Below are 12,500 nucleotides of genomic sequence, written 5' to 3'. Positions count from 1 at the left end.
TAACAACTTTTAACAACTATCAATGGCGGCTGAAGTTTAAATGCACAAAAATAAGCCATAAAAACAGTTTCCACTATCAAAGTAGTCACCCTTTGTTGATCCAAACTCTGCTGATCTCTCAACACAAATGATGGCAGATTAAACAGTTCATGCCGATGCTTCTCCCACACAACGGGTGTTTGGATCTAACTTCCGCGTTTATTGCTCGGACCGTATCGCAAGATCTCGAAAATCCCGCGCATGCTTGTTTGCCCACCTCAGGTCTCCGCACCGGAGCGGAGCCGTTGTAGAGCGGGTACCAGTAAAAATTGAGTTCAGAAGCGAGCGGACCGGAGCGGAGGTAGTGGAATTTGGGGGTAACTCCTTGCAGAAAAACCCAGACCTTCTTGCTGCAACAACACTAACCACGACACCTCTGTGCAGCTCGATTTCAGCAACAGCAACCCAATAATAAACACTAGTAATAATATAATGGAGCAGCCTTATTTCCTCCAATGTGAGCCTGACTCATCTGACCTGTTGTGAGCTCCACCTTAACTGTCCCAACTTCCAGACCTAGTGGCTAAAATTCCCACTAAAGTTCTGTAACTGGGCTGCACCGGTCGCTGCCACTCTTCTGAATTCAGTAATGAGATGAAGCGAGTCCAAATGGCCCGGCTCCAGCAGCACACTACAGGGTCCGGTACTTCACATGGCCGCTGCCTTTATTTTCCACGTTAAGAGCACTCAACCACGCTGAGTTTCAGGACTTGTAGCTAAGTGCTTACACATGCTTTGTTCTGATGAAATGAATTTCATCAGGACCCAGAAGCAGAGCTGGTGTTTGGCTGAAAGTGGAGTCCTGTTGACCTCAGAGTTCAGCTAGAATGATGGAGAGAAAACACCTGAATGCAAGACCAGTGAGGGTCCTCATGACCATTTCACAGAAAACACCACACTGCTCTTTAGCTGCTTCTGCTCTCCAATAGTAGGTAAACAGTGTTGTGTCAGACAGAACCCTGAAAGGAGGAAACATCTGCACCAACAAGCAGCACAGAGCTCACATGTGGGTGAAACCAGCCTTTCAGAGCGCTCCACGGCAAAACGACACCTGGAATATGGCTCTTGTTCCGAGAGTCGCTCAAAGCCACAAAAGGTCGTCAGCAGAGAGAAAAGCTGCAGCGTTTCAGCTCCGAGTAACACGATCGGCACTGAGATCCAAACGGACCCGTTCAGGTTCAGCACCGGCGTGTTTTTGTTGCTCTTCTCACACATCCTGCCCAGAAACAGCAGCACAAAGACCGACGTTCTCACGGTTAAGAGTCCACAAGAAACCCCAGCAGACAGCAAACCTCACATGGGTGCACGCTTCACTCTGACTAGACGCACACGCTCAGGACTCTTCGGCCGGTTGTTACGACGAGAGACGAAGAAAACAGCAGCTGCAGACGTCCTGAGAGTCGCCCGAGCACAGACACTGAGGAGCAGCAGCAACAATCAGACCTTATTGGAAACGTAAACAGGAAAGGATAACAAATGAGTCATTATCTGTGCATGAGCAAGCGTGTGCAGGTGGGTGCAAGTTGCTTTGCTGCAGGACGGGTGTGTGTGTGTGTGTGTGTGTGTGTGTGTGTGTGTGTGTGTGTGTGTGTGTGCGTGCGCATAAAGAAAGAAGAAGCATTTCAGATGACTAACTTAAAGAGCACATATTACTACCCCCACCACCTACCCTACCTACTGGGAGAACTGGGGAAGACAGACAGAGAGAAAAGGCGAGGTTGCATCAGTCCCTCCCTGTTGCCCAGCAGAGGTCTGAATAATTCAAGCTGCTCCTGCTTTGGGGAGACGCGGTCTATAGGATGAGGCTGAATGGGTTTCTAACTAGGGCAGCAACATCACAACGTTGGTGTGGTTCCACTATTTATCTCTGCAAACATGAATGAGTCCACTCACACACACACACACACACACTCGCACGCACGCACGCACACAGATGGAGCTTCTTCCATCCCGAACCCAAACAGAACAGAAGGGAAAACGAGGGGAAACAGAGAGAATGAGACGACCCGGTTCACCAGGATGTTCTCCCAACTCCTGCTAGCAGAACGATGCACAGCCCTGGTGTGTTCCGACGGGAGGCTGCGCTGATGATGATGATGACGGTCGTAGCATTTTTATTTATTGTTAATGTTTTACTGTTTTCATTGGCTTCTGCTGAGGTAGTGGAAGGTGTGTTTGCATCACGAGGATAACGCAGGAGTTACGTTGGGAGACGGGGCTGACTGAGATTCCCAGTGAGGGGAACGTCGTGTGGCCTCGCTGAGCGTGCTACGAAGCCACGGACAGAAAACAGCCTTGCAGATAAAACACAGCAGACACAGTCCAGCCTGTGAGCTCACAGCTCATGAATACGTTCATTGTGAGGTCGGGATCACATGGAAACCCTCCCGCGTGTGAGCATTCAGAGGGAGGACTCCCGTCACGCTGTGAGATAAACCAAACATCTCAGACAGCAGGGCCACGGACAGTCCTGGAGGATCCAGCGTGTGTTTACCGTAGAGGTGGAAACCAGCACTGCTATGGAAAGCAAACACGGCATTTCTTAGCTTCTTGCATCATTTGCTTAGAATAAAACATCAACAGAAGCCCTTTGTGTCCATCCACCACGGTGGAACTGGCAGAGACCTGTCCTGGTCTGCTAGCAGAGCTGATACCTCTGCCCGGGCTTTCTTCTGAGGCAGTGAAACAGCCGGCTGCTCTGAATGGCTTCCTGCACCAAAAGAAAGGACTGTCCAACGCCTGCAAACAGGCAGCGAGTGAAAAGATGCAACGCCAGCGTCTGTGAGCGAGGACTCATTCAAGCGCAGTGGATTCGGGGGGATTTAGGGAGCTCGTCTGCCAGCAATAAAAGGTTGAAACAGGATACTTGGTGAGATTAATTACCTAGATAGGCCACGATAATGCCATTTAAATGGGAAAGTAATTAAAGTGCACCTTCCATGAAAATTATTCATTGCTGACGGATTGGGTGACAGACAAATCAGCAGCCATTTACAGAAAAGCTACAGGTTAAGTGCTCCGAGCTGCTGCTCTGAGACCACCGCCGTTTTATTGCAGCTGTTGGATCTTACTGCTTCGCCCGGCTCTCGTCAAATTACTGCGAGCATGTGGGGCGGGCCAGGGGGTGGCGAGCTGAACAGAATGGACTCCCAGGTAACGTAAAACCGGGGACAAATGCTACAAAGGAGGATCCGCTTAACTAGAAAATTACACTGGCTGGCACTGGTCAGTGGGGACCCTGCAGAATCAATCAATCCCTCTGTTTAAGGCCACCGTGGAAGATTAGAACACAAAACGGGATAAATCAATGCCTTTACTGTTCCCCAAGTGTTACTTTCACAAATGCACAGAACAATATCCTTTAAGTGATGATTAAGTGTCAATAAAGTGGACATATGGGTTACCACTGAGCTGGAGATCAGCTTTCAGCTTCCTCTCAAAGACCACTGCTCAGATAATCCTGAGGGGGGGGGGGGGGGGCAGCTAGACTAAATGGGAATATTTGCTTCTCGTAGAATTCCGAGGCTCCTCAGATCAAAGACGAATGCTTCGCTATTCCGTTGACTTCCTGTTTGTGCGCTGCGGCTGGGCCAGGGGGAGGAGCCTGTTGTTCTCTCTGATGTGGGTCTGGGACTATAGCATCATCCCACATTCACACAACCGTGCACAACAGAGCAGAGAACGGCGAGATAAAGATCCGCAGCTTCAGGTGAACAGAACCGTGTTACTCACTAGGAGGTGTGATGACTGGGTCTGGGTAGCACTCAGAACTTACTGGATCCTGAACCGACATGCAGCACGTTAACGTCCCTGTAGGGCACGGGCTCTTCTGAGCTTTTAAACCTCACAGCGTCCAGCTGTGCTTTAGGTAAGGGTTTGAGTTTAGGAGCCACCACATCAGCCCCTCTATGCCTAAAATACACACTACTACCTCAGCCGAACTGTGTAGTGTCTACTGTTAATGAAACAAGTGTAAAATAATCCGTTTGTGGTTTTATGACAATAATAAAGACTTAAAACCGGCTCCGGCCACCTGCGGGTCCTCCACCGGGGGACTGTGTGTGACAGCTTTCATATGAAGGTACTAACACTGATGCTCCATCTGGAGGCTTTAAGGGCACAACTGTCACCATGTGCAAGCGGACCAATCAGAGCAGCGAACCATGTTCCATCTCCATGACTACAGAAATAAGGCGACGGGGCCATCATCACGAACCTATGTCTGCTCAAGGCAAGCTCAAGGCTACATCATCCAGTGATGATGCCAAAGCCTTTCAAACGAGCGCCATTCCTGAGCCGATGCCATCTTTGTAGTTTTTCTCCGTCGCCGTCCTGGTGTTCAGCCTGCCCAACAAACAGAGTTATGACTGGCCAGGGGAGCAAAGTCTTGCTACGGCGGGTCGTGATTTCCAGGCCACGGGGGCAGAGCTGGGCAGTGACACAGTCAGAAGCGATGGCCGCTTTGCTTAATGTTCATAAAACTACACAGACTGTAATTCCCAGAGAGGAACATCACTGGGGTCTGAAGGGTCCTTCCTCATCTGCTGATGTTGTCGTGGCTCACTAGAACATGAGAACACTAAAGTTCTACCGGCAAAGCAACCGGACCGGTCTGTCCTTCAGCCATTAGACAGAAAAGAAGTCGATGACAGAAAGAAGGAATGTGTTCAAAAATGGACGGAAGCATCTGGTTTTACATCTCATGATCATGAATCCTGTCTCCCTGGTCTCACACCCGCCGTGGACCCTGAAGAGGCCAGGTCCGGCTTTAGCGCCAGCCTCTGCAGTCGCTTGCTTCTGGCTCTCAGCTGTTAGCGGTAACTCCACGAGCGACGGCCACTCAGGAAGAACGAAGGGCCTTCTTCACACGTGTGCTGCAGGAAAGCTAAAGCAGGAAGGATTGAGGCAAGCCTGCCAGGTAGCTCTGTGGCTCAGTCGACTCACGATGGAGCGCTGACTGAAACATACAGTTCAGCACAGGTGAAGACCGCAGCGACCTCTCAACCTGAGGCTTTACGTTTCAACCGCTGCAGAGAAGGAGCAGCAGAAACCCAGCTTACAAATCTGCAGCCTCCACTTAAAGTCATCCAGGACGAAGCCGGGAGGTTTCCGCTCCTCAGGCACACGTTTTCTTTGGTGTGTTCAGGGGAGTGAATGTTTCTTATGGGGCGAGTCTGCTGTGAGCTCATGCTCCTGATGGAGGGGACGGTAGATGGCGCTCCACTTTTGTCAGGTTGTTTCAGCGCTAAGGGCCTCAGCAGCTCACCAAGCAAGGGTCCACTCATGCTAACACGCACCTGTCCTCTGATCTGACTGGCTAGATCAGAGATTTAGGGATTAAATCTCTTCGATTACTCACTTGTATCAGTGAAGTGTGACTTATTCCATCATTAAACAAAGCGTCTCAAGCAGGTGTGGTTTTTAGGCACGCACGTGGCGTCTGAAGGATGAGAGCACCGGAACACGTGAGATACGAAACTCTTAAAAACAAAGAAAAACTGTTTCCAGTTTAAGGAGTGGGAAACCTCGGCCCCCGACGGCTGCTTTTACGTGTTTTAAAGGCAGTAAACGTGTTCCAGAGAACATGCTTTCCTCTCATCTGCCAGTTTATTCTGATCTGACCCAAAACCTCATCTTAGCAATAATAAAGAAGTGGGTATGCTCACACCGCTGGGCGAGGGTACCCTGCAAAAACCAGAGCTTTTAGCTCTGACCCAGCGGGTCACTGAAGGACCACTAAGCTCTACGGATGCTGCAGAGTCGCCAGCTGGCTCCCATCACAGCCGGGTGATGCTGACGTCCTGCTACGCTGGTTTAGCCGTCATCAGCGGCTCGGTTGTGCTGCTCGAGCCCTGAGCAGACGGAGGGCTTCCGTTTGCCTCGAAGAGCCGTTAACCCTGAAGGAATTAGACGACTCTGGTTTCATGGAGGAGTAAAGTGTTGCATCATGGTTTAAAGCTATCACACACCCAACCACGAAACACTGGAACCATCAGAGTCTTCGCTTCTGATCAGAACTTGTTGTTATTAACTAATAAAACGTTTTAATAAACAGAACCTCTCCCACGTGAACCGTCCTGCCCCACCTGACGAGTCTGACCGACACGCTGCCTGCAGGTGCGACTGGCTGTGCCGTGTCCCTGGACAGGCGTCCTCTGTTCCCATCACAAGTGAAGGCAGCAGAACTCCATGGTGCCTCCGGTCCTGATCCAGTCAGCCCGTAACAAGGCCGGTTCTGCTGAGCAGACGGACTCGTGCTGTAGCTTCATTACCGCGGTCTGAGAACAGCCCTTAGAGCCGACTGCTTTCACGGACGCTCGAGCATGAAAGAGGAATGTTGTTGAGCGGATCCATAGAAACAGAATAAAAAGGCTTCAGTTTGTTACCGCGAAGCTTTTTAATTACAGCTAACTCCCACGAGGCCGAGCTGCAAGCACCCCCCCACGGCCCGCCGACAGTCTGCATCACTGCTAAGCTAATAGTGTTTGCTACTGCAGTGCTGATATACACATGCAATTAATCTGGGCGTCACGCACGGCGGAAATATTACGGATCATATCAGACGGCCTGCATTACTGCTGACTGAGAGTCATCACTGAGGCTGGTGTATGACAGCCGCTTCCTACGGCCCAAACCCCGCAAACACCCGACCGACTCCTCCTACAGCCCTCCACACACTCTCAGGTGTGTTTCTGTCTGGGAAATATCAACAGTTATTCATGTCTTGCCTAATATCTGGAACAGCCTCTGTTTGGAGTAATAGGGCTGATGTCCTGCAGGACCGATGAGCTAACAGCTAGTTGTGTTGTTGCCATGCTAAAACAGCTCTGATCTCGTAAATATGCCAGCGGGTCACGAGATCAGTGTTTTACTCCTGTCTGTAGCAGGAGGTTAGGGTCTGGAACCCGCTCCTACATCCTCCAGGTCACAGAGGGACCCCAGGAGCTGCATTTGGCTGCAGCGGGCAACGTTCATGATTGTAAATAAAATCAGAAAAATGTAAGATCACTTAAGATTCCCCGTTCTCTTTCCGGAACGACGCTGCTCTGGGTGGCTGCATGTTGGAGTAGCTCTGTTGACTATATGTAAGTTTTGCCTTTTCTTGGGCCTTTTGTCTTCTGGTTTCTCAAGAAAAACTGTATTTTTTGATATTTTACTTTTCTGTTTCTGGTGCTGTGAAGCTTAGATTATGTTTACTGCAATTTTTTTGACTTTTTTGAGCATTTGTTATGATGCGTAACCATGGCAACAAGCTGGTTTACAATCGGGATCAGCTGATTAACATTGAAAAGGCTGAAATAATACCTCAACTGAAGCCACAAATCCCAAATGAGCTAAAACGCAAGAAGCGTGGGTGCAGAGCGGGAGGAAATTCAAACCATCTCTTCCATCGATCATAATGGGCAATGATACATCAGGTGCTGGTCAGCATCAGAAGCAGGGACCTGAAAAGGCTCAACAGCCTAATAAAAAGGCTGGTTCTGTTCTGGGGACGACTGTGGAACCGCTGGAGGAGATGATGCAAAGAAGGATTCTCCAGAGAATCAAGAAAATGATGGACAACCCTGAGCATTCTCTTCACAAGACTGTCCGACAACGGAAGAGTGTCTTCAGTCAGAGGCTTCTTCAGTTTGGCTGCAACACTGACCGCTACTGGAGATCCTTCCTGCCAACAGCCGTTGTAATATACAACAACTCTTTGATGACTTGATTATTATTATTATCCTGAGCTACTACAGCAATCAGTTTCCCTCTGGGATTAATAAAGTATTTTTGAATTGAATTCTAATATCAATATAGAAAGTAATTCGATATCGGCCCAAAGACACTTTATCAAATTATATCGGACTGCATCAAAAAGCTCCGACATAAGCAGCCCATTAAGGTCTGGTTATATTGGAGCCATTAACCAATGGTTAAATAACAACAGTAGTAATTTCCTTCATACCTACTGTTACTGGGTTAGGGTGATGTGTAATTGTTTAGTCATGTGAGCAGTGAATGAAATCATCTCAGAAGTGTAAATGTGTGTGTTGTGTGTCCACAATAACGTAAATTCAGCTTTAATCGTTTTCATTATATACAAAAACTGCTGATTTTAGAAGCACTGATGTCAGTCGTTATGGAAATGTGATATTTCTTGATCATTGATTCAATCAGGTGAAGGTAATATGTATTACTTTATGCCTCTTTGCATTCTCGCTTAAGGTTGGTTTATGCTTGACGCGTCCGCGAGGTTCGCACGGCTCCGCGCGGCGAAATTGCGTCATTTTACCAACCACGCCCCTCCACCGCGCCTCCACACGGCCCAAAATTTCCACACCGCGCACCTAGGAAATTTTCTAACCACGCGAACGGTCGGAAGCGGAAAAGCATGGCGGACCGGCAAGAAGTAGTATGGCAGAGGTTGGTAAATACAGACATTTGTATGATTCAGCTCTCAGAGATCACCGTGATCAACATGTTGTTAATAATTCTTGGAGAGAAATAGCTCGCACTGTCGGAAAAGACGAGGACGCTGTTAAAAATGCTGGAATGCCATGTTGTAAACTGTAATTACTACTTCTACTACGGTGTAGTGTTGGATGCATGCCGTAGAGCTCCATGCTGCCCCCTACAGTTTGGGAGAATATTGGCTCACCGCAGAGACGAGCCGCACGAACCATAAACGCTGCGAGTTGTGAAGCGCGTTCCATCCGCGAGCCGCATCACCAAGCGGGAAGTAAATGCGTCAAGCATAAACCAAGCCTTATTCAGACACACACACACACACACACACAATTCCCCCCCCCCTCCCCCCCCCCCTGCCATTTCTTTCTTATCTTTTAGTTTAAGTAAAGTCTGTGATTAGATGTTCGGGGCATTTTGCCTCGTGCATACGCCACAGTTATAACTGGTTGACTTGTTGTCTCATTGTCTCCTTTTCTCTTCAACTACAGGAAATGGGTTATTGATAAACATATTGATAAAATCCCTAACAGTGTATTGGTTATCGGCCATAACAGTGATCTTAACTCATTCGCTGCCAATGACGATTAAAGTCGTGATTTGCAATTTTTTACTGTGTGGGCGTCGGACGAGCCCCCGCATCGTGAGAACAAACATCTCAGCTCTAAAGCCAATCTTCATCCACGTACGTCACACGACACGTGATCAGGAAGCAGAACATCCATGTGTTAGGAGATCGTTTTGGGCCGCTGCTGTAAAAAAAAGTGAGGCGCAAACCGGAAAAGCTTCTGCCGATCACAATTCAACAACTGATTATTAAAGAACGGATAAAGCTCGAAATGTGCAGATTCTTCCTGATGCAAGAGGTGAGTCTCCGCTTTGTTTTGGTAGTTTTGTTGTCGACATCATCCTAGCGCGCAACGTTCTGTGACTCTTAAAAAAAACTGTAAAAACACTGAGATACGCTGGCAGTGAAGGGCTTTACCGATCAGAAAACAGCTGGCAGTGAATGAGTTCATATCAGATATCGGTATCGGCCCAAAAATTCCATATCGGTGCATCACTAACGTAGATGCTATTTCTCTGAACAGAGGCTGTTCAGGAGGTTAAATAATTTGGAATAATGTTTACATAGAAACACTTGGATATTGTTTAAATGTCCCTTTAAGGATTGTGATGGACTGGAGACATGCTCAAGTGTCCCCCGGCCCTAGGCTGGTGACAGCTGCAGTTGGACACCCCCACCCACCCCCATGAAGGAGACAAAAAGACGTTTCCTTTTTAGGAACTGTCCCGAGTGCTGTCTCTTTGAATGTGGAAAATCCCAGTTAACGGCGTCAGTTAGCCGTTTAGCTAACGATTCTACATCCTTAGACCACTTTATCTTATCTTAGTCCACTAGTTCCTCTTTAGATGTCATGAGACGGACAAAAGACAAGCAGACCCGGAGTACGCAGGAACAGAATACAAAATAAAGATGGCCTCCAGCCTGCTGACCCCAATAAGAGAGCTGCTGAGAACTAAAACCAGGTTTCAGAAACGCTTACCTGCTTGGCCCGTAGCAATGCTGACCGACGCAAACAGCCTCTGCGTGCGGCTCAGGTCCGACACTCCATTGACAGCTTCCACCTCAAAGGTGTAGTTGGCGTGGGCGAGCAGGTCCACGATGCTCACATAGGTGTCCACCAACCCCGACTGTGCAGGAGAATAGCCCACATTTGGACCACACGGTACACATTCCTCAGGTTCCCAGCTGCAGCGCCTGCAGATCACCCTGTAGGTGACATCGTTACGACCGCCGGTGTCGGCCGGCAGGCTCCACTCCAGGTTAACCGTGGTCTGGTTGATGTTGTAGACCAGGTTCTGTGGTGCAGAGGGAGGTCCTGTCAGAGGTGGACAAACAGAGGAAGCCAGAATTAGACATCAGAGCAGCGGCGTGACAGCTGAGTGTGTGCATGGACTGGATCTGTGCTCTCACTCCCCTCTGAGAAGCCCTGAAGCCAAACACTGACACTCCGTTATAATAAGACTCAGAGACAGAAAAAAGCGGCGCAGGTACTGGACTCTGAAAGGAAGTGAGCTGAGGCAGACACCAAGGTCAGCCGTAGAATACAGAGGAAGCTGCAGAGCTGCCCACACGGCCAAAGACGAGATGGATTTCACAGCCAAACGTCAGGAAACACCGCACTTTTTATTACTGCAGGAAAAATAAAGCAAGAGCTTGGGAGTTTCATTTGGCGCTACCGCTCCATCATCATTTCTTAACCCGAGGAGTCTCGCAGGGAATTGGATTTAAACTTTACTTGTTTTGGTTCTGTCTGGTCTGATTTAGCGGCCAGTGTTGGTCTGACAGCGTGCAGCGATACGCTGCAACAGACTCACTTCAGCAGCTTTCTGCTTCTACAAGAAACAATGAAAAATGAAAGAGATGGAAGCAGAAGAATGGACACATCACAGGTTGTTGGCTACTGAGCTCAGGGCTGCATACTGATCAGGGCCCAGTTCCCACAGAGCTCCGGGACAAACCAGCATAATCCAGCTCCACGTGGGACCTTCACGAGGCGTTTCACGGACCGCAGCTGGGTGGAGCGGCGAGCTTAAAAAGAGGATCAGCTGATAAAGACGTAGATGTCCCCACTGACCATGTGGACAAGAGATTCTGAGGATTCGGCATTATTTTCTTTACGTGTGAGACGGAGCAACAGTTAGCTAGCAGGAGCCACTCCGGCTAAGCCTGCAGACTCACCGGTTGTATTCTTACAGCCATATCAACGTTACCGGGTCATCTTGTGTGTTAGGAAACATATTATAGAACTGGGGCTATTGTCCGGACCCAGCTGGGCATCCCTCCAACAGCAGCTGCTCTGAAGGGGAACACTTAGCAGCAGGGATGTTAGAAAATATCCATATGGCAATATATCGTGATATTTTTTCCTGCAATGTTATATCGATATTCAAAAGCTGTGTATCGAATTTTTGGAAGAGTTTACATGCAAACATTTGTGCATTTTCTTTTCTTTTGGTGCAATTCAAACACCCACTGCTAGTCAGCAGCAGTGTGCCATGGGCTTTGTTATGGTTCAGACACCTCATGTGAACACTCTGGGGTGAATCCACTCGCCATGATGGCGTGCTGGTCGCATTACTCCTGTTTTTATGCAACCAGGTAACATGAGTACAGCTTGTTTTGAAAAAGGGGCTTAAAAATAAATAAAAGTTTTGGATTAAAGCCCCACAGTCATCATCATACACCGGTGAAATTCATCACATTTGACCCGTCCGCATGGAGGGGAGCGGTGAGCTGCAGCAGTGGCTGCACTCAGGAACTATTCGGTGGTTTAACCCCCCCCCCCCCCCCCCCCCCAATCCAGCCCCCTAAAACTGAGTGTCGAGCAGGGAGGCGTTGGGTCCAAATTTTAGAGTCTTTGGAAAGACCCAACCGGGAATCGAGCCCCGATCTCACAGTCCAAGGGTGGACACACCAACATGTTGGTAACGTGTTTATCCAAGTAAAAGTAAGACATTTAAGGTAAATAAGTCATGCCAACATAACGGTGCTTTTGTGCGTTTGATCTGTGGCAGATGCAGAGCAACATCCTTCCAACAGAGCCTTTTTCGGCTCACGCTGCTTTTCACCGTAAGCTAGGACTCGGGAGTCAGGAAGTAAAACAAGAGCAAGCTTAACCTATAGGCTGAGATACGAATCCAGTCACCCCATCTCAAAATCACTCATAATTAAAGTAAAGTAATACTTTCTAGATGCAGGGTTAGGGTTAGAAAAAAACAAAATAATAAAATTAATTAATTTTATATATATTATACATATATATATATACATATACATATATATATATATACATATACATATATATATATATATATATATATATATATATATATATATATATATATACATATATATATATATATATATATATACATATACATATACATATATATATATATATATATATATATATATATATATATATATATATATATATATATATATA

At 47.8% G+C, this 12,500-nt stretch overlaps 1 protein-coding gene across 2 annotated transcripts in view; it reads right to left on the bottom strand.

Moving 5' to 3' along the window:
• Positions 1–12,500, bottom strand: part of epha7 (eph receptor A7) — a 108,722-nt gene that overhangs the window by 52,909 nt on the left and 43,313 nt on the right. For both annotated transcript variants that reach the window (XM_054733724.2, XM_054733725.2), the window contains exon 5: positions 10,035–10,370. In XM_054733724.2, coding sequence (XP_054589699.1) covers positions 10,035–10,370 — 336 coding nt within the window. The remainder of the gene's footprint in view (positions 1–10,034; positions 10,371–12,500) is intronic.

This window comes from Nothobranchius furzeri, chromosome 3 (assembly GCF_043380555.1).
Source record: "Nothobranchius furzeri strain GRZ-AD chromosome 3, NfurGRZ-RIMD1, whole genome shotgun sequence".
Taxonomy (NCBI): Eukaryota; Metazoa; Chordata; class Actinopteri; order Cyprinodontiformes; family Nothobranchiidae; genus Nothobranchius; species Nothobranchius furzeri.
Note: the sequence above shows the minus strand (reverse complement) of the source record. Positions and strands in the feature narration are given on the sequence as shown.